Source organism: Amblyomma americanum, chromosome 3 (assembly GCF_052857255.1).
Source record: "Amblyomma americanum isolate KBUSLIRL-KWMA chromosome 3, ASM5285725v1, whole genome shotgun sequence".
NCBI lineage: Eukaryota > Metazoa > Arthropoda > Arachnida > Ixodida > Ixodidae > Amblyomma > Amblyomma americanum.
The window spans coordinates 178282076-178301841 of record NC_135499.1 but is presented as its reverse complement, the minus strand read 5'-3'; the positions used below and the strand labels follow the sequence as shown (position 1 = coordinate 178301841).

General features: G+C 49.3%; 1 protein-coding gene across 3 annotated transcripts in view; it reads right to left on the bottom strand.

Annotated features, from left to right (window-relative positions):
• Positions 1-19766, bottom strand: part of LOC144125520 (E3 ubiquitin-protein ligase HECW2-like) — a 67749-nt gene that overhangs the window by 42087 nt on the left and 5896 nt on the right. For 2 of the 3 annotated variants that reach the window (XM_077658988.1, XM_077658989.1), the window contains exons 2-10: positions 19081-19536; positions 17790-17896; positions 16688-16766; positions 15374-15680; positions 15020-15120; positions 13752-14936; positions 8481-8613; positions 7914-8105; positions 4971-5161 (exon numbers count right to left, since the gene is read on the bottom strand). In XM_077658988.1, the coding sequence (XP_077515114.1) occupies positions 4971-5161; positions 7914-8105; positions 8481-8613; positions 13752-14936; positions 15020-15120; positions 15374-15680; positions 16688-16766; positions 17790-17896; positions 19081-19468 (2683 nt within the window). In that variant the 5' untranslated portion in view covers positions 19469-19536. The remainder of the gene's footprint in view (positions 1-4970; positions 5162-7913; positions 8106-8480; positions 8614-13751; positions 14937-15019; positions 15121-15373; positions 15681-16687; positions 16767-17789; positions 17897-19080; positions 19537-19766) is intronic. The other variant, XM_077658990.1, reaches the window with a different exon arrangement.

Genomic DNA, 19766 nt, shown 5'->3' with positions numbered 1-19766 from the left:
CTTTTTTTTAAATTTAAAAATTCCGAAGTGGGGGGGTCGACTTACAATCGAAACGAAACCTTGAACTGCCATTAAAAGCAAGAAAAACAATCTATCAGGGACGCTACTGCGATGTTGGAAGTTTTTGTTTGCTCTACGGCTCCAAGCGTAACATTCAGGTATTCCGCGGGCTTTTTGGCCAGGATTTTTCATTTTTTATTTTTACTACGCACACCATTACCCACCGCGATGGTTCAGTGCTACTGAACAGGATACCCGGGTTAGAACCCGACCGCGGCGGCAGCGTTTCGATGGAAGCGAAACGCAAAGGCGCCCGTGTGCTGTGCGATGTCAGTTGTGGGGTTTGACTTGGGGAGATAAGTACTTTCTCCCCACTCAATCGCGGCTGACACGGTTCAAAGCCGCCCGGACCCCCACCCCGTGGTCGCGTACGCTACCGAGCGCACGCCGACCACGGCGGGCCTTGCTCTGGGGGAACAAAGGAACGACACATTGGCTGACACAAACAGGCATTTATTGCTACAGAAACAATAACGCCAGCTAGCAACAAGGTACGCTAATGAATCGAGGGCGTCCGACTCACCAGCAGGGTTCCGAGCGAATGTTCGCCCGCGCAAGGGCAAGGGATATAAACTCCGCAGGCCGGACGGGACGAGTACGGGAGCCTGTCTCCCCGTCGCTTCTTCGCCCCGTCGGCGAAGAGCGGAGCAGCGAGCGACGCGTCCGATCGCGGCGATTATCCCGGCCCCAGAGAGCCCATCTCCCGCGGGCAGGCTTCAGCAGTCTCCCCCGCAGCGACGCTGGCGCCCTCTCTTGCCAGTTAATGTAACTGGCAAGGGAACGCGCTCATCCTCGGGGTACGACTGCTGCTGCACGGTGCCTCGCGGGAAAGCAAACTCAGGGGGCTGCAGGGCAGGTCCCCACATCCCCCCAACCTTAAATAGACCCACGCGCCTGAAAGTACATGCTATGGAGGAGTCTCCTGGTCTTCATGTCTTTGAGGCACGTCTTGCAGCGGAGGTCACGCCGACAGCGTCCACGCAGACTTCCGCGGTATTCCGAAGGCGGCGTGACGGTCTCCGCTGGGATGACTCGTATGGCCCGCGGACTACCGTGTCCGCAGGCCCGCGAATCGAAGGCCGGTGGGAAAACTGCAGGCCAGGATCCTGCAGTAGTCGCCAGGGCAGCAGCAGCCGGAGGTGACTGCTGACTGGTCTCGCCACAGCTGCCCCGGATGGATGCGGCGAACAGGATACAGGCCGCTCCGTCGCAGCAGGTGGCAGCGAGACGATGTGCACCGGTCAGCAAGCCTGGGTGGCTCCACCGGATCTGCAAAATTGTCGAAACGCTCTCGGCGTGCCTTTAACGTAGGTCACGGGAGGGGAAACGGCATCCGCAAGGGCCTCGTGGCACAATGCCTAACTCGCTAGCAAAACGTGTCGGCGGCTGTGCAAACGCAAAGTTCGAGTGAACAAAGCCCTTTCTTGAGTTGAACGAGACTGCTCAGTTCGTGCGAGGTTACAAAAAAAACGGACGGGCAGCAAAGTGCGCCCCCTCTCAACGTCACGGTCCGGTGGTCATGTCTCTTTTAATGTGGTGCAGGCAGCTCCGAAAAGCCTCAGGCCTAACGACCACTCCGACAACGACCGTGACCACAAGAAAGACCCGAAACGGGTTTTGTGCGCGCAGCCGCGAGGAGACATCAGCTTTGTGGGGTGGTCCTACCCCGCTCACTGCACAAAGCAGCTTCTGAGCGGTCGGCGCCCACCGTATCGGACGGTGTCGGAGCGCCCGGTGCCGAGCTGCAATACCAGCGAGCTCGTAGCGGCACCCGTGGCCCCAGGCCACCCGGCTCCCGGAGCCGCGACTCCCAGAGTCGAAAAAGAGATAGTAGAGAAAATATATACAGAAACTCGGACCACCCACGCGGCTTCCGTACTCACTCGCTTCGGGCTCGGCGACTCCGCGGGCGCTAGGCCTCGCGCTCCCTCGATGCGGACCAAGTCATTCTCCCGAAGAAACTCCAGGGAAAAAAAATGTGCTGAGCATGTCGAAAAGTTCAAACATGCTGCAGCGCAATACACCTCGCACTCAAGAAAGCATGCCGCAGGTCCTAGCGATCAAAATTCACTCTAGGCCTAGCACTTGTCAAGTCCGGACAAAGAGCGTTCCTCGAACCGAACCGACAGTCGTCCAATGTTCCAAGAGCAGGCCCCACGTTGGGCGCCAGATGTGGGGTTTGACTTGGGGAGATAAGTACTTTCTCCCCACTCAATCGCGGCTGACACGGTTCAAAGCCGCCCGGACCCCCACCCCGTGGTCGCGTACGCTACCGAGCGCACGCCGACCACGGCGGGCCTTGCTCTGGGGGAACAAAGGAACGACACATTGGCTGACACAAACAGGCATTTATTGCTACAGAAACAATAACGCCAGCTAGCAACAAGGTACGCTAATGAATCGAGGGCGTCCGACTCACCAGCAGGGTTCCGAGCGAATGTTCGCCCGCGCAAGGGCAAGGGATATAAACTCCGCAGGCCGGACGGGACGAGTACGGGAGCCTGTCTCCCCGTCGCTTCTTCGCCCCGTCGGCGAAGAGCGGAGCAGCGAGCGACGCGTCCGATCGCGGCGATTATCCCGGCCCCAGAGAGCCCATCTCCCGCGGGCAGGCTTCAGCAGTCTCCCCCGCAGCGACGCTGGCGCCCTCTCTTGCCAGTTAATGTAACTGGCAAGGGAACGCGCTCATCCTCGGGGTACGACTGCTGCTGCACGGTGCCTCGCGGGAAAGCAAACTCAGGGGGCTGCAGGGCAGGTCCCCACACAGTACAGCAGGTTAAAGATCCCCAGGTGGTCGAAATTATTTGGGAGCCCTTCACTACGGCACCTCGTTCTTCCTTTCTTCTTTCACTCCCTCCTTTATCTCTTCCCTTACAAATGGGTTTCCGCCGATATTTGAGACAAATACTGCGCCACTTCCTTTCCCCCAAAACCAATTTCACTTCATTTCACTCGCGGGAAGGGCTGCTGTGCCGCTGTTCCAATCGCGGAGTCTGCGCCAGCGCCCGGGAGTGTCGCTAGCTGATGGAAGAGCCGCTATTTCAGTTGGTTGCGCAATACGTAACAGCGGCGCTTCTGGGGAATGCCGATGTTTTCTGGAAGAGCCAACGCCCCGACACCGATCACTCTTTGTTTGGTGGTGCTTGGAGTTGGTGCTTTTGACTCGACTGCCGGCCGTGTGCTTCGCCATGAGCTCTCCAGGTTCGAAAAGCATTCGATGCTCGTCCACTGCAGCGTTCAAGAGGGAGGCCATCATTTACGCCGAAGAAACCAACAATTGTGCGGCGGGCCGCAAGTTCGACGTTTCTGAATGGTTGGTGCGGGAGTGGCGGAAGCAGCGAGACAAAATTTTCGATTGCGACTCCAAGCGAAGAGGTTTCCGTGGGCCGAAGTCTGGACGCTTTCTGGAGCTGGAGGTCAAGCTTGCAGCGTATGTCACCGAAACACATGATCGGTCCCTTTCAGTGACATGCGAAATGATCACGCAACAAGCCCGGGTCTTTGCTGCAGAAGCTGGAATACTCCGAACAGACTTCAAAGCCAGCAGGGCTTGGGCTTCGAAATTTATGAAGAGGGCTGGCTTCTCCCTTCGTCTGCGTACTAGTGTATGCCAGAAGCTGCCTGTTGCTTACGAGGAGAAAGTTCTCGCCTTCCATAGGCACTACCTCAAGCTCCGCGGCTCGCGGCGATACCTGCTCGGCCAAATCGGCAATGCGGACCAGACTCCCGTCTACTTCGACATGACGAGCAACAGAACAGTGAGCGTGAGGGGAGCTCGCGAGGTTAAGCTTCTCACGACAGGAAACGAGAAACTTCGGTTCACTGTTATGCTATCATGCTTGGCAGATGGCACAAAGCTCCAAACGTACATCGTCTTCAAAAGAAAAACTATGCCAAAGGAAATGTTCCCGAAAGGTGTGATTGTGCGAGTGAACGAAAAAGGCTTTATGACGGACGACTTAGTTATTGATTGGTACCGTCGGGCGTGGCTTTTGAGGCCAGGGGCATCCCTCAAAAATCGCAATCCGAACCTCCTCGTGCTGGACTCGTTTCGCGGCCACCTTACCGCGAAAGTGAACGCAGAGCTCCAAAAAGAAGATACAGATATGCTGGTGATTCCCGGCGGTCTGAAGGGGCAGCTGCAGCCGCTAGACGTTGGCATTAACAAGCCATTCAAGGACTTGCTCTGGCGTGAGTACAACGAGTGGCTGGCGGCAGAAGGGTGGGAACTTACGCCAACGAGGCGCGTGAAGAGAGCCTCCCTGGCGGCTGTGTGCGGGTGGGTGATTTCCGCTTGGGCGGCCGTTCCACGTGATGTCGTGGTGCGGTCATTTAGGAAGTGCGGGCTTTCCATGGATGACGATGTGCTGTGGGATCGCAGCGGCGGCGACGACGACAACGACAGCAGTACCACTGAAGATGACTCAAGTGAGGATGAATAGCCCATCTATGCAATAAATTTTCGTTTTTGAAGCGCTCCAACGGTGTTTTTTTTTTTTTTCGGACATGCGATTTGGGGGGTCGACTAACATTCGAGTCGACTTACAATCGTATAAATACGGTGTGTGTGTGTGTGTATATATATATATATATATATATATATATATATATATATATATATATATATATATATATATATATATATATATATATATATCCCACTATGCTAAAATCACAGAAACAGGATACACACACAGTTGTGCTATTTGCCTCAATGAATAAAATATGAAAACTTGCTTGTACCGCTAGTTTTCTGCGTGGGATTCCTTAACAGGAACACAATCACCGTACGGTTCTAACAGCATGTATGCAGTTCAAGCTAAAAACACAATGCAGTGCGAACAGGTAAAATGAAGACTCTTCTCATTTATGTCAGTAATGACAAGGTCGCATTCATATAGACAACTGCTTACGTGGGGGCAGCGGTTCCTCTAGCTCCACACGCTGGTACCGAATAGTGCGCTCAGGAATAGAAGGCAGACGGGTGGTGGCGTTGTGCTGCTGCTGTTGCTGCTGCTGTGACTGTGCGGCACTGGCCGCCAAGGCAGCTGCAGCTGACGTTGCTGGAGATGGCTCCACAGTAGAAGTTCTGCTGCTTGCCACACTGCATGCACGAGCAGCACACGCAGTCATAAGTGGAGCTGTTATCTTCCCTCAACGAGCTATGTACACACACTGCTATGGAAAGCCATAAAGACCTGGACCATTCTTATGTAAGGGTGTAGTGCATTTTAAGGTGTGAACGCCTCACAAAAATTTTCAAGAAGGAATAAAGAACAAGCTACAGCAGCTACTCTGAAATTAAGCTATGTGAATTAGATATCTTAAGGTATGCCTAGTTGTAATGGCACAATTAACCCTTTATAAGGTGTGAGCTGTATGCAAGTCTCACATGATACAAACAATAAATTGTACTTAGGATGACTCTAGAAATTAAATGACATCACCTTTAATCCGTTTACACCAGTGCATTTGTACAAAAAAAAAGTATGCAGTTGTACCCATGTCTCAATTATGGTACCTATCCGTACCTCAGTATTTCGGGCGTACAGTAGAACCCCTCTATAGTAAAGTAGCTCGGACCAGCAAAAATCTTTACTATATCAGGATCTTTACTATATCAGTTGTTAGTAATGGCATGGCTCTGGCTATGCTCTCTGCCTGTTTACTAAGCACGAAGTGTTGGTTTATGAAAGAAACACTCAGAAATACCTTACATCCTGCTCTTACCGCCCCTAAACGATTGCGGCGTTATCTTCTGTGGCCTCTGTGTCACTCAAGGCTTGGTAGTTAAGAAACGCCCGCAAACAGTCAAGCGCGGCAAAACCACCTACACAGTGCCGTCAAACATCTGCTTTTTGCCGCTTCTTCCCCGTGCCTCGCACTGCCATGCACTGAAAATACATATTTTTTCCCCCTTTTCTACTCCTCGCTGCACTTCTACTGGCTTTCCTTTCTCAGCTACCTGTTCCGCCTTCTTTCTATGTTCATAGCCAGCTTTACTTTTTCCGTGCATGCCGCGTGCTCTGCCTCACAACCTCCTGGTCAAAAAGTTGGCTTCTCATCTCGGCCCTGAGCTTGGTAATGAAGCCACCTCAAAGAGAACTGTTTTATCGTATTCGTTATCTATTTGCCTCGCGATTCTACACTTCGCGTGTGCCACGATGTCACCATTACACGGCAAGTACATCGCCAAGGCCAAATGCTCTTTACTATGCCGTCCCCCCCCCACCCCCCACCCCCCCCCCCCCCACCCCAATCTTTACTATAAGCAAAAAAAAAAAAAATTTACAGTTGCCTATGGAAGGCAAAATGGGACCGCATCTTCACTTTACTGTATCCAAGTTTATACTATAGCCGAGTTTACTATAGCGGGGTTCTACTGTATAAGACAGGTTGCTTTAGAGTTGAAAATTGCTTCGAGAAGTATTACGAGGCAGTTGACTGACGGAAAAGGCTCAAATGCTCAACTATTTTTCAAACTATATTTTTCCTGCCAAAACTGGGCGCCGTCGAACTGAACACCCGCGCTTGCAAAATCACAAACAACACCAAGGAGGCCTTTTAGAGAAAGACTGAAACACACTGAATGGTTTGCTTGATAGTTGAGTAGTATTCAGCACGCAAAAATACGCCACGTAGGGGCACCATTTTCCATTTGCCGGCACTTGAAGCAAGTGGGACACGTGTTGTGCTGTCCCAAAAGCATGAAACCTATGTGAAAGAATTAAAAGAACATTTCTAGCGCTACATTTCTGTCAGCAATAAAGATTACATTAGCCACAAGCAAAAGGAACTCCGTGAGAGGATGGAAAGAAAGATCAAATCTGCTCAAGGTAGTCAAAAAACGACAAGTGGCAGGAAAAAAAAATACTGCAAAAACTAAAGACTGCCCAAGCTTTAAAAATTACCTCAGCCTTATTTCACACCTACCGTAAAAACCGGAATATAGGCCTAACTTTTTTAAAAAGAAACCATGGTGAAAAGTCGACCCCCGTCTTATATACCGGTCACTGGCGGAAAAACTACGAAGTCTAACAACAATGGGCAGCTGAAGTCAACAGCCCCTATCACCATCGCCATCAGCAGCAGTGCCGCCATTCTGCGTTTCCGTCGGTGCAAAGGAAAAGCCGACGGCAATTTACCGTCGCCTTCAAGAAAAACACGATTGAGTATGCGGAAGCTCATGGCAACCTGGCTGCACAGCGCGAATTTAGAGTATCCGAAAAGAGAATTCAGTGCTGGCGGAGGCAGAAGCTGCGTATTGCAACTTGCAGCAACCAGAAGAAAACATCATTTCGTGGGCGGACCGCAGCATATCCAGAATTGAAAGGAAAGGTTGCGCTGCGTGCAAGATCGCTGCCTGTGACTGCCGAACGCATCCGCGTGAAAGCGATAGAGATCGTGCTTGCATCTAGACTCATGAAGGCGCGATTCAAAGGCTCGCCATCCTGGATGCGGTGATTCATGAAGAGGAAGGGCTTTGCTCTACGGCGCCGTACTTGCGTGTGCCAGAAACAAACACGCGGGTCGATGGGTGCGCGATAATGTTAAAAAATTGGCCGGGTGTACATACGAGCAGCCTTTAAATGAAAATAAATACTGTCACCATTGTGTGAAAATAAATACTGTCACCATTGTGCAACCTGTCGAGTCGCATTTGTTTCAAGGTAAGGGTATCTTTCGGTACTTTTTCCATTGAAAAAGATTTTTTTTTCATTTTTAGAATTGACTAGTTAGGGGGTCGACCTATATTCCGGTCCGACCTATAGTCCGGTTTTTACAGTAGATGCAATGCAGAAAGTGGAGAGTCCATTTCTAGAGAACAACACAACATGTGCACATGTGTGGCAAACCTTGCATGTAGGACTGCTGGCCCCTCATTGCCAGGCAGGAGACAGGGCCGGCCATAATCGCCCTCCCGATGGCTCAGCACTGCCACTCGGGTGGCCTCACTCAGTGCCAGGCTGCTGTGGTCACTGTGGCTATACGGCAGGAGGCCAGAGCCCGTTAGTCCAGGTCCCAATCTCTGCTCAGGCATATGGCGCCTGCAAGAAAAGCCAATATGCCACTGTAATATAGAATGACAAACCCCACCACTACACAGGAAACAGGAGAATGCTAGCACTCTCTCTCTTTAAAAGGCACAGGCTTGGACTCGAACTAGATCAATCATGAGAAGGACATGCGCGACAGCAACTGCTTGTACGGCTGTCGAAAACGTGCCGTCTATTTCATGACAGAAAACAGGTTTAAAGCGGAAAGTTTTCATGAAGTCAAAGTATGCACCAGATCGGCACCGCAGATACCATCACTATGATGTGAATGGCAGCTACCACTTCTTCTAAAATTGCCTGGAAGAAGAACTCGCGACAGTGTGCCCAGGAAACTATGTCTGCTGACGTCATGACGGTGGGACGCACCTGCGATGAGCCTGATGGTGGCTGTGTCTGTTGTGTTGTCTTCGAGGTCTCGGGAAGGAGCACTCAGAGTCTGAGTGGCATCTCTGTGGAGGGTGGATGAGCCGCCTCCGGCGCTGGGATGCCTCCTGACCAGCTGCAGGTGCACAAAGCAGATGCAAACGTTTTCAAACATTTCCTCAAAAGATGCCAAGCAAGGATGGTTGTGTTTGTGGGAAAAACCCACAGCCTGACTTGAAACAGTAGTAACCCTTGTGATGCTTCCTTACCGACAATGATGAGAGCAAGTAAGGACAGAAGGACGTGAAGCCTCACTGGCTTCATGCACCAAAACTACTAAGCAGACATTAGGAAACTACCGTTTAAAGAACATATGGAAAGAAAGAAAAGATGAAAGAATTGTTGGCAGAAAGTGACAAGTGACACAGGCCATGCAGACCAAGTCTGCATTGATTCAAAGAGGAATAATTCTTATTCCTGGTTAATTAAAACAAGTTCAAAAATTTTGGTGGCCTAGCATGAACCAAGAAGACATTCTGGTTTTCTTAGTAAAAGTATTAGGTACAGAATATGCCTCCCATGCCTAAAAGTAGCTAAACAGACATCTGGAGGGTACTTCAATTTCAAGACCAGAAAATGATCAAGTTAGACACTCGCATGTTAAAAGTGCTTTAACAGTACTCCTTTCCCTGTCACTGTTTTGTACAGAGAAAGGGTTTGAAGTCTCAAATTTTTAAGACATGAGGCCAACAGCTTCTACATCCACCAGTGAAACTGCCTCTTTTTTTTTTTTCACTGAAAAGATGGATGTGCATGCAGTTTATCCGTAGTGCTTTCCTTGAGCTGTGCACGAGTGTAACCTTGCCAATAATGCCATTAGCTATAAGGAGACAATACTGTAAGCATTGCAATTCACACTCCAGAATTCCTCTAGCACTTTTCACACATTACTGAGTTACTGCTTCCCTTAAGCCCTTGGAAATTGCACCAGGAAGCATCTAGCACACCTGTCCTTCCCTTGCAGAAGCTGAGGGCAAACTTTAAGCTTCATGAGCGGTGCTAGTGGCAGGTATCCGTGACTGACAGGTACAATGCAGGGCCAATAGGCACTAGAAGGCTAGCATAGTTACAATAACTGCTCTACCAAAGCAGCAAACAAAACTTGTGTGCTTGATTTCAGTGCCCTAGATCAGGGGTTCCCAATCTGGGTTCCGCGGAATCCCAAAGCTTTGGAGTGCTTTTTGGGGTTCCCCTGTAGCTAAAACCACACTCTGGGTTCCGAGGAATCCCAAAGTTCCTTGGAGTGCTTCTTGGGGGGTTCCCTTGTAGCTAAAACCACACACGCCTTCTCCCTTAACTTTCCTTTACTCAACTTATTGTGGGACTAATCACACTGTAATTGTTCACTACAGACTGCTTCACTATACATCCAGTAATGTTTAATTGTATTTCTGCATCTAATAAGGTGCAATGTGCCGCATGCTCCTTTCTGCATGCATGTTGGGCTGGAAAGAATGGAAGCCAAGTCGATCAGAATTCCTCAGCATCTTCAGAAAACCGTTCCACAAGGCTAAAAAGACTGAAAACCCTTGCTCTGGGTCAACTGCCTGTGATGCTGCCAGGAGTCATAAGGCATGCGCATAAGAGGCATCGTAAAGGTTTTTAAAGGACATCGGCTTGTGCATCAGATGGGAAACCACTATGCATGCAGCAAGTTGGAGCCAGGGGAGTAAAGAGTGTTGCTATGCGTAGAGATCATGTCCCAGAAAGGAGTGCTGATGAGGAAAAAAAAAACAATTGAGTAGGGGGAGATCCTTGCTAATGTAACAGGTAGTGGCTCACATGAAACATTCCCTGTTAGCCTCAGCATATGGTTTTGAAACAAACCACGAACTAGGCTCTAGATCTATTTTCACAATTTGCAAACAAAAATCTCTGCATGGGCTAGAGAGATATACAAGGGAGATATACAAGTGAAACAGCAAGTAATGAAGTAATGAGAATTTTTCAGTAAAAAATCTCTGCATGGGCTGGAGAGATATACAAGAGAGATATACAACTGAAACTGCAAGTAATGAAGTAATGAGAATTTTTCAGTCCCTCTTTTTTTGTTTTATGCTTTCTGCTTCAATTCCATGCTCCTGTGTGTGCCATAAACGCTGTCCCATTTTGTCCATAAAATGTGTGGGCAATGATTTGTTGATGCTATCAGGGTGTTCGTGGATAGAGTTCCATGCGCATGCTATGTATGTTAGCCCCACCGCATGTCTTTGGGCTCTCACCTCCCAGTAATGTGTGGGGCCCGAGATGCGTTTCGATACATTTGGGGCATCTTTACGACCATGCATTCCGCCTGATGACAGCAAGGCTTGCACGAAGCGAGGAAGCGAGAAAAGGTGGTGTGCATGCAGAGTGTGATCACGCACCCCCCATTTCTCCCTAGCCCCCCCACCCCACCGGCCTGAAAACAATGAAGGTAGCGCAGGCACAACCAGGGGTGCTCACATGATCATGGAATGGAGCTATGGGCCAGTCATCATTCATAGTTCTGTACAATCCATTGCTAAAATAATGCTTTCCTGCCTCCCACAGCTTCTGAAGTGCTAAATGCAATACAGCTCACATTGTGGAAGAAGAAATTCAAGCTTAGTGGTTTTCGCTATAATTTTCTCCCAATAATTTGCAAAGACATTTCAGGCTGCTATTAAGGTTGTCTTCAGATAGCAAAAATAAAAAGAAATTTGCACTGCCCAGATTGTAAAGATCATAAAAATCATGCCTAGTCATTGTAAATGCAGCTAAATCCCCCCCCCCCCCCCCCCCCCCCCCCGATTATTTTAAAAAACATATGTGAATTGTCAATAGAAATTTCAGTCTTTTAAACATTGCTCCATAGCGCAGCGTTTAAATCGGTTAAATGTTTCATTTTTTCATGCACCTGCTAGCGAAAGGAAAGTCAAGCATTAATTTTGCAACAAGACACGCTTACTGCAAATGTTCAAAATGTTCGTGAGAAGAACCAATGCTAGCCAACATTTATGTATTTAGGAAATCCAAATTTAGAATGCACTTAGAATGCAATTTAGAAATTTAACTACACAAGTTGGTTTCCGCAACAGTTCGGCAGTGAAGCATGCCACGCGACAGTCACTGCAAGATGCTATGATGTTGCATGGAAAATTGAGTACTAGAGACAGAAGGCTATCCTCAACCACAGCCGATGCAGTTTTACAGTACTAGCACCATCAGTAGGTATCCAAGGCCATGCAGCCGACCCATCTCCGCATGCAGAAAGTAATCAAAGAGAGCCATTAGAAGTGCCACTTGCAGAGCAATGGTTCAATATACCGAACGACCAGCGAAATTAAAACCTGATAAACGACGGCACTTTTCTGTACATTCACACATGATTTTCATGGGGATAATCTGTGTGTTCGATGCAGCCAATAATTCAAAATATCCGGGTTCAATATATACGGGGTCGACTGTAGCTCCAGTCACATTGGCCTCGGCCAGGTAACACGCACGTGCTAAATATGGTTCACCTATATTGCACGCAGAGTTTTTTTTCTTTTCTTCAAAACAATGTATTCCGAAAAATGTTGAGGCCAATTTTCAGGAGGAATAAGAGTGTCTGCACAACTGAGAGGGCCGGTATAAATTCGGGAGAGTTGGAAGACATGCATATTGAACAGACTGGGAGGTGGCTAAATGATGGGCCAAGTATATGATTTACCTGAAAAGAACGAAGTGAACTCGTACTTGCTGAAGCACTGCAATGTGCATGATAGCAAGCCAGGTATGTTTAAAAATATATAAAAATTCTGAGGACACTTAAGACTGCTTATGTGGAGGAATGCGAAAGCATGTGTTACCACTACAGCCGCGTTGGTTCTCCGCCCCCGCGTTTACAGTCATTGTATCACTTTTTTTCCGGTACACTAATTAATGGTTTCTAATGAATATTTTATGTTCATTGACATTTTTCAATGTGTTTTAGCTGGTTTTTACTATTCTGTTTTTTTTTTTTCTGTACTATTTTTTCGTCTTCTCGTTATAGACGTCCAAACCTATTTTGACGTCTACTTTTTTGTCAGACGCATCGTTTTTTTCAGTATTTTTCCGTTACTACTCATTTTCGTTTTTATATTTACATCAATTAACTCTTTTGTTGCCCATTTTTACCCATTTTACTCCTTTTTAAACATCTTTTCTTTTTTTAGTTTATACTATTTCGACGTACGAAGCTGTTTTTATGTCCTCCCGCTACATGGACGTCCGTAGTTTTACACGCCTCTAATTAGTCCACATCACCCAAACCTTCTTTATTTCCTTAATTAACATTTATTAATCACTTTTTAATCTATTTCAAACCTTCATTCCGCTTGGTTACATATTTTCCCACTATTTCTACACCCACCCACAGGATTATTGCGACGTCTAATTGACCTTTTGTAGCGATAGCTACATTACAATAGCATTTTGAGCCTTCAGCATGGCGGCCCCGCCACGCTGTCACGTGGTGCAGAGCAGCTGTCGGCAGTGTGGCGCCGTGGCTGATCACGTGGTTGGCCACGTGACCAGCCACGTGGTGCAGAGCAGCTGCTGCTGCTGGAGGTGTGACGCGCCGGCGAAACCGAGCTGCAAAAGCTGTGCGCATGCGCCGTGGCAAGTGGGACGAAGATGAAGAAGGAACGCCCAGTGAAACGGAGTGGCGAAAGACTAACTTTGCAATTCAACTGAGCAAGTTCCCCCCGTCCAGCTGTAGCTATCGCGTCACTCCTGGTTTCACCAGAGCTAAACCACCGCCAATTTTTTGCCTCTAATTAATTAATTACTCCACAGCAACCAAATTTGATGCGCAGCGACATTTTATCATCCTTTATCACATACAATCATTCTTTTGCTCCTAACTCTTCCTCGAACGACACAAGGGCTGCGGACACATTTTGAGAACATGAAACCACTGGCATAACCAAGTAATGCTTTCGCATTAAAAATTTTGGACACAAACTCTGGCAACGCACGTAAGCTACTGGAGGATTTCCTTATCTGCAAGACAGCACACTTGTTTTTGTTTCCGCATGCTAAAGAAAAAATACATATCTAAGCATATACATTCTTCCTAAACTGAAACGATGTTAGTTGATGCTTGTCCCCTCTACTCGCATATATGTACTACCTGCACTGCACTGAATTCTCTTTCAGAATGCGTCACTTACACAAACACTGTACACAAACAATGCTATCAAAGGCTGGAGAAACAGAACTCACTTTCCACGTTGTTGGTTTCAGGTGCTCCTTCCTCCTCACTAGCACTCAGCGTCTGCGAAGATGAAGCTTCTGCGGAAGAATCGCCCAAGGACGATGGAGCTGGCGATGCACCCCTGCTAGCCTCGGGTGCCGGTGAGGGACTGTCTTCCGCAGTCGAGGATGACACCATACCACCCGCGTCGAACTCCAGGTTGGCTGGCTCGCTGTTGGCACGATCAAAGTCACATGCAGAAAGCTCGTCTGCCGGAGCTGGCCCCTCCTCGTCAGAGTCCAGCGTGTCCAGAACACCACTCAGGTTTTCAAGAGAGGAGGGGGCACCCCCTTCTTGAAGAGATGAGTCTTGCTCCGGTGTTGCCAGAGGTGCAGCCCTTGACGCCGGTGCACCAGACACCTCACATGCTGTCGGGAGGACAGCTGGGCGCGTCCTTCTTGGCAGTGTTGGGGGCGGGCTTGTGTCACCTGCGGTCAACGAGGTAGCGCTCGAAGAGGCCAGGCTTGTTGAGCTCTCGTCAGAGTCTGCTGGTCCTTCTTCGACATCTGCGGCGAGGCTGGCAACTTCTTCTCGGTGTCTGGCATGCTTCCATGATGAAGAGGTCATCTCCTCTGCTCTCGCAACAACGTCCAAGGCCCGCGAGCGTTCCAAAGGCCTGTGGTGGTGGTGGCGCTTGGGGCCCTTCTGCTTGGGAGGCAGTGGGGGTGGCTGGTCAATGGAGGACGCGAGCCTCGGAGCAGCCTCCTGTTGCATCATGTACTCCATGTTGGCGGCAAAGGAGGCAGTGGGGGCTGCTGCCCCAGAGGCAGTGGGCGGTGGTCGAGGGGTCTGGGAGAGGCGCCTCGTCACTGCCTGAGGTGCAGTGGCAGCTGCTGGAGAATGCAGGCCATGTTCGCTGTTTGAGCGGACACTGCGACGCGCTGCAGGCTGGGCCGAGTCTCTTCTTGGAGTTGGCTCTGGATCCCCCGCAGAAGATGTTGAAGAGGATGACGATGAGCTGGGAGGCGGTGGCACACTGCCACTTCCGTTTGGTAGCGAGGTGGTCCTGGCTGTCAAAGGAGGATGGTGTGGTGTGGAGGCAGGTGGTGGAGGCGCCTCAGACAAAGCTGGTGGGCTCGAAGGGCATGGTTCGGGAGGCACATCTGACACATATATTGGGTTGTGGACCTGCCGAATGTGGGTCCAAGGGTCTACTGCAGTGAAAAGAGGACAGCGAGAATGAGGAACTGAAGTGGGAACGTCACTGTCACTCTGAGTATAGGCCCCCCCAACTCACCTGGGCCATGCTCCAGCACAAATGTGAAGAACAGCTCCCCCGTCACATGATCTGAGGGCGTCTTGCTGGAAAGGCTGAAGCTCATCTCTACAGGAACGCCACTGGGTGCGAAGAGAAGAGAAAGATATAAAATAAACAGACAAATTGTAACACTACTATACAGCAGCCCACTCTTTAAGTCATGAAGTAAGCACACAGGCTGAAAAAGTAATAAGTGTCCTAAAATGCAAATGTTTTAAAAACTAACTGGCAAAGTCTCCTTATGTCACGTGTCATGATCAATAACTTATCAGGAAATCTAAGCAGGAAACAGGACAAAGTGGCGACACCTACAAGGTGCGTTACCACACTCACCTAGTGCACCGGTCCAGCAGATCCCAGACGCGAACAGCAAGACGACCCAAGAAGCGGCCAATGATTGGCCTGCTGCGGGCAAACTTGTCCTTCACCTCGAACTCCAGCACGTCGGAAGGGTAACCGATGAACTCGTACTGGCCTGGCCATGAGGGGTGCACCGTGGACTCCGCAGCGCCAGTGCGGCAGATCTGGCCATGGTGCGGAAGCAGCAACACACCGTCTCCCAAACCAGGCTGGACACCCATCTTCACATATGGGTCAGGGTTGAAGAACATCCCTTTCTTCAGGTTTCTTGCATGGAGGTCTGCATGCAACAAAGCAGCAGCAAACAAAAGCATTAAACTTGTACGCCTTGGACAACCAAGGATAGATTGTGCCTGTGAGTGACAAAGCAAAACAACTAACATTATGCGCGTAATAGATGACAGCCATGCAGATTTGCATGGCTAATAAAGTCAAACCTGCTTACACCGAATGGCAGTTTCTAATAGTGTTCTACACCAATTGCGAGCATATACACTTTGATATTTCCAACACATTTCATTCACCCACATTTCATCAAACACTGTGCCACACTAAGCTGCTTTATGACATGGTTTTCGTGCAAATTTGTGCATGCTTCAGTGATCACTTGAAATTTGCGGAATCGTGCCAGAAAAACACTGGAATTGACTATGCAGGTATTCACACTGAGGCATATTCCCATTACCACAAATCCCAAAAGAGGTGCTCCCAATTGATTTTGGTAGGACTATGTGGGCTTTCAGGCCTGCTGCTGGCCATGAATGACAACAGTCACAACATCCTCATGCAAAGCTAAAAATACCAAGAATGCCATATTGCATGTGGTAGCCTATTTCTGCCTTCACCATCAAGTGGGGAACAGTGGTAACCAAATGTATGCTACATACTTCACCTACTTCTCGCACTGCTTTGCCCATTCATTGCCCCTGGCTCAGCGTTGTCCAAGCATTACATGTGATATGCTTTCTAGCACAAAAAATTCCTCATGCATTACTGGCTTTAAACAACCCATACCCAAGCTCTGGCATGACGCTAGGCCAATAAGTTGCACCATGTGCAACTGCAATGTGTGCTGAACACACATGCAAACGTTGGATAGACAGCCCAAGGAACAGAATGATACCATACAGTATGCATGCCTGAAGTGAAGGGTGGACCCATATGTATTGTAGCGATACCCTCTTTTAGAACAGCAATAAAAGTGTCATTCTATTCCTCAGCAACTACATGGATACTGCCATCACCCTAATCAGTCCACATCAGAACTCCTGGTGTGAATGTACTTACTGGTCAAATAAAACTTGACCATTTCCATTGGTATCTGTTGCGAAGAGTAGCCCACCAGTACGTCGGAGCCATGGCCATTCTGAAAAAATTTCATAAGAATTGCTGCCAATTAAAGGGTTTTCGGAGCAACACTCTTTAAAAAGAAAAGCCAGGGACCAAAAACATCAGACCACACACTGTGCTGCAGTTTCACAAGGATGTGAGAACAACAGGTGACGTTTCTCTCTAAATGCAACGAGGCTACACTGAGTTAAAAAAAAGAAAGAGTAAAAGAGCAAGTGGAGGGGTAGAATATGTGAAACTTCCAAGTAAAGCATGCACAGTCTTTGTCTTAGCATTTGAAGTAGTAACGTAAGCGCTGTATAAAGTGGCGCCAGTGCAGACTGTAAATTTTTTTTTTTTCTTGCACATTCTACTCTCTGCGTGAAGCGGCAACAGCTCTCAGGCTTCTCTGCAGCGCCCAGCGCAGGTTTGGTGGGGGGGGGCATGGTGACATCATCTGTGGGGGTGGTCCATTTCCAATGCAGAAATGCTTGCTTTGAACGAAGAAAACTAAAGCCACTCAAGGTAAAGCCTGTGGAGCATTGCTTGGCAGCATTCGATGACGCACAGCAGGATGTGGTCGAAAGCAGCATGAATTTGAAATCTAACCACCCATGATGTCGCCACCAAGCTTTTCTGCGCTGCTCCCCCATTATAGAGAGAAACCAAAACTTTTAATCTGTGATTATGTCACTATTTTAGATGCTACACAAAAAAACTTAGCATGCTTTCTTTATCTACAGGCTTCATATATTTGAACCGCTGAACCTAGTACAATAGTACAATTCTCAAAAACTGGTTCAGCTTCCCTTTAACGTCATTGATCCTTTTTTGTGCTAAGGGAAACAGAGTTCTACAGGGCAAAAATAAAAATATAAGAGCTGCAGAAAGTCCATTGTGACGGATATCAGCCGATTTATATTCTGCAGAGAGGTGCAAGTGCTTCACCACTAATGTGTCCATGGCAAAAAGTCACTAGAGTGCAAAAAAATTAGTGCAAAAAAAAACAACAACAACATTTCACACATTTCCATCACTTAAGCAAAACAAGCTGCTTTACCATAATTCCTGTGGTGTCAGCCGACCTGCAGATGGTCACCACTGGGCTCACGGCTCTGAGTGCGCCACTCGTTCCATGGTAGTAGCGAAAGCACACATTTGTCGTCTCTGCAACAAGAGCATGTTTCCAGTGTCATGGATCACTGCTGAAGAGATTGGCTATGCATGAGAGCTAGAGAATTAATTACTGGTGACAGTTATTTTATGGTGACTTACGGGCTGTAGCTTGCATGCCCTCCCTGTGATACACAGATGCATCAGGGGCCGAATACATTTTGCCACGCAGGCCGCAGTGACAAACTTTCGAAAAGGGCAGAGGAGGGGAAAGGTCACGGATCCTACACGCTGCCAATGACCAAAGCTCTTGTGCAAGCTATTTGGCTTCTGTCCAAGGCATTTTGCAGTACTTAAGTGCAACGAGTTCAACAGTCAATGGCTAATTGTTCTGTTGCCTCAGATGTCATTTTATGAAAGTTGTGACCCTGAGCCCAAGATATTTATGTAGTTATAAATACTGCTGTTTCTTCTGTTAGAGACCGCAGTATTCTATGGCAGGAGATTGGTACCTACAGATGTAAAGTATGCCTAGTTTCAAACCATGGTGCAGGAGCAGCAGCGACACCATCTACCAAGCCAGGCTGCACACCCATCTTCACATACGGGTCTGGATGTGCCTTACTTACAAGGCACGGTGAGTAACTGGCTGGTTCCAAACCAAAACAGTTAAAGAGGTGCGACAAGGAAGAACAAACCATGCCACAGTGCCTCCAGAACAACGGCTGAAATTTAAATAATTGTACTGTATTGTATTGTACGACAAGGTCCAACAGGCAACACGTGGCTTGTTGGCTACGTGTTTGAGGCGCCCCTCACATACATTATGCACGACTAAGTTGTATTCAGCTTTTAAAGGGACACTGAAGACAATCTGAAGTTGACCTGTATCAATAGGGTACTGAATTGTAATCACAGGAGGACCACTCTCATCGAAAATGGAGCTTTTATAATCTACAAAAGATTGGAAAAAAATAATACAGGTGTTGCCACCAGTGGCTGATTTCGCAAGTAAAATGACTGCAACGACTTCCATCTATTGGTGTGGGTCCTCCAGGCTATGTTAAACCGCCATTCACTTCATGTAGCAACCCGCTCTTTTCGGTAAGGACGTCACAAGTTTGAATCGACTGAGTCAAATTTTCTGACCGATATATGCGCCTTTTGCTGTCGCACAAACACCAGCATAGCCTGGGGATGAGTTTTTACTGAGAACGGTAATCGAATGGGGGGCCCACCTTCGACGAACGCGTCCTTGCAGTCGATGCTCCAGAGGACCTGCCCCTTGGCAGTGTTGCTGGGGGGGCAGCGCTTGTTCTTGTGCTCGAGGAAGCGCAGCGGGTCCGTCTCGTCGGTGCGGTAGAGGCCGATCCAGTCGTCGGGCGACACCTCCTCGCGCACGTCCCAGCTGACCAGCAGCGGGGGCTCGCCGGGCGCGAGCACGTAGCGCGTGCGCGACACGCTCAGCGAGGAGCGGCCCTGCAGCGCCGGCAGCCGCCGCGGGGGCACGCCGGGGGCCTCGGCGGGCGCCGGCGGCGGCGGCGGCGACGAGCTGCGCCGCCGCGGCACGGGCGGCTGCTGCTGCGCGCCCAGCCGCAGCCCGTGCACGGGAGGGCTGGCGATCATGCCCCCCGCGCCCCGCCGACCACCCGCATGGCCTCGGGCGACGGCGCCGGCCGGGGCCGGAGGAGGAGCTGCGCGCCCAAAGATGGGGTACAGTGTCAATACTACTGCTGCCGTGCTACAAGCTGTGCCGTGGCGCACCAGAAAGTGGCCACACAGTAGGACCTACGAGCGCGAGGCGACGGTCATCACACCGGGCTGTCCCGCCACGAGCGGAGTTTCCGGGTTCGAACCCGACCGCGGCGGCCGCGTTTCGATGGAGGCGAAACACTAAGGCGCCCGTGTGCTGCGCGATGTCAGT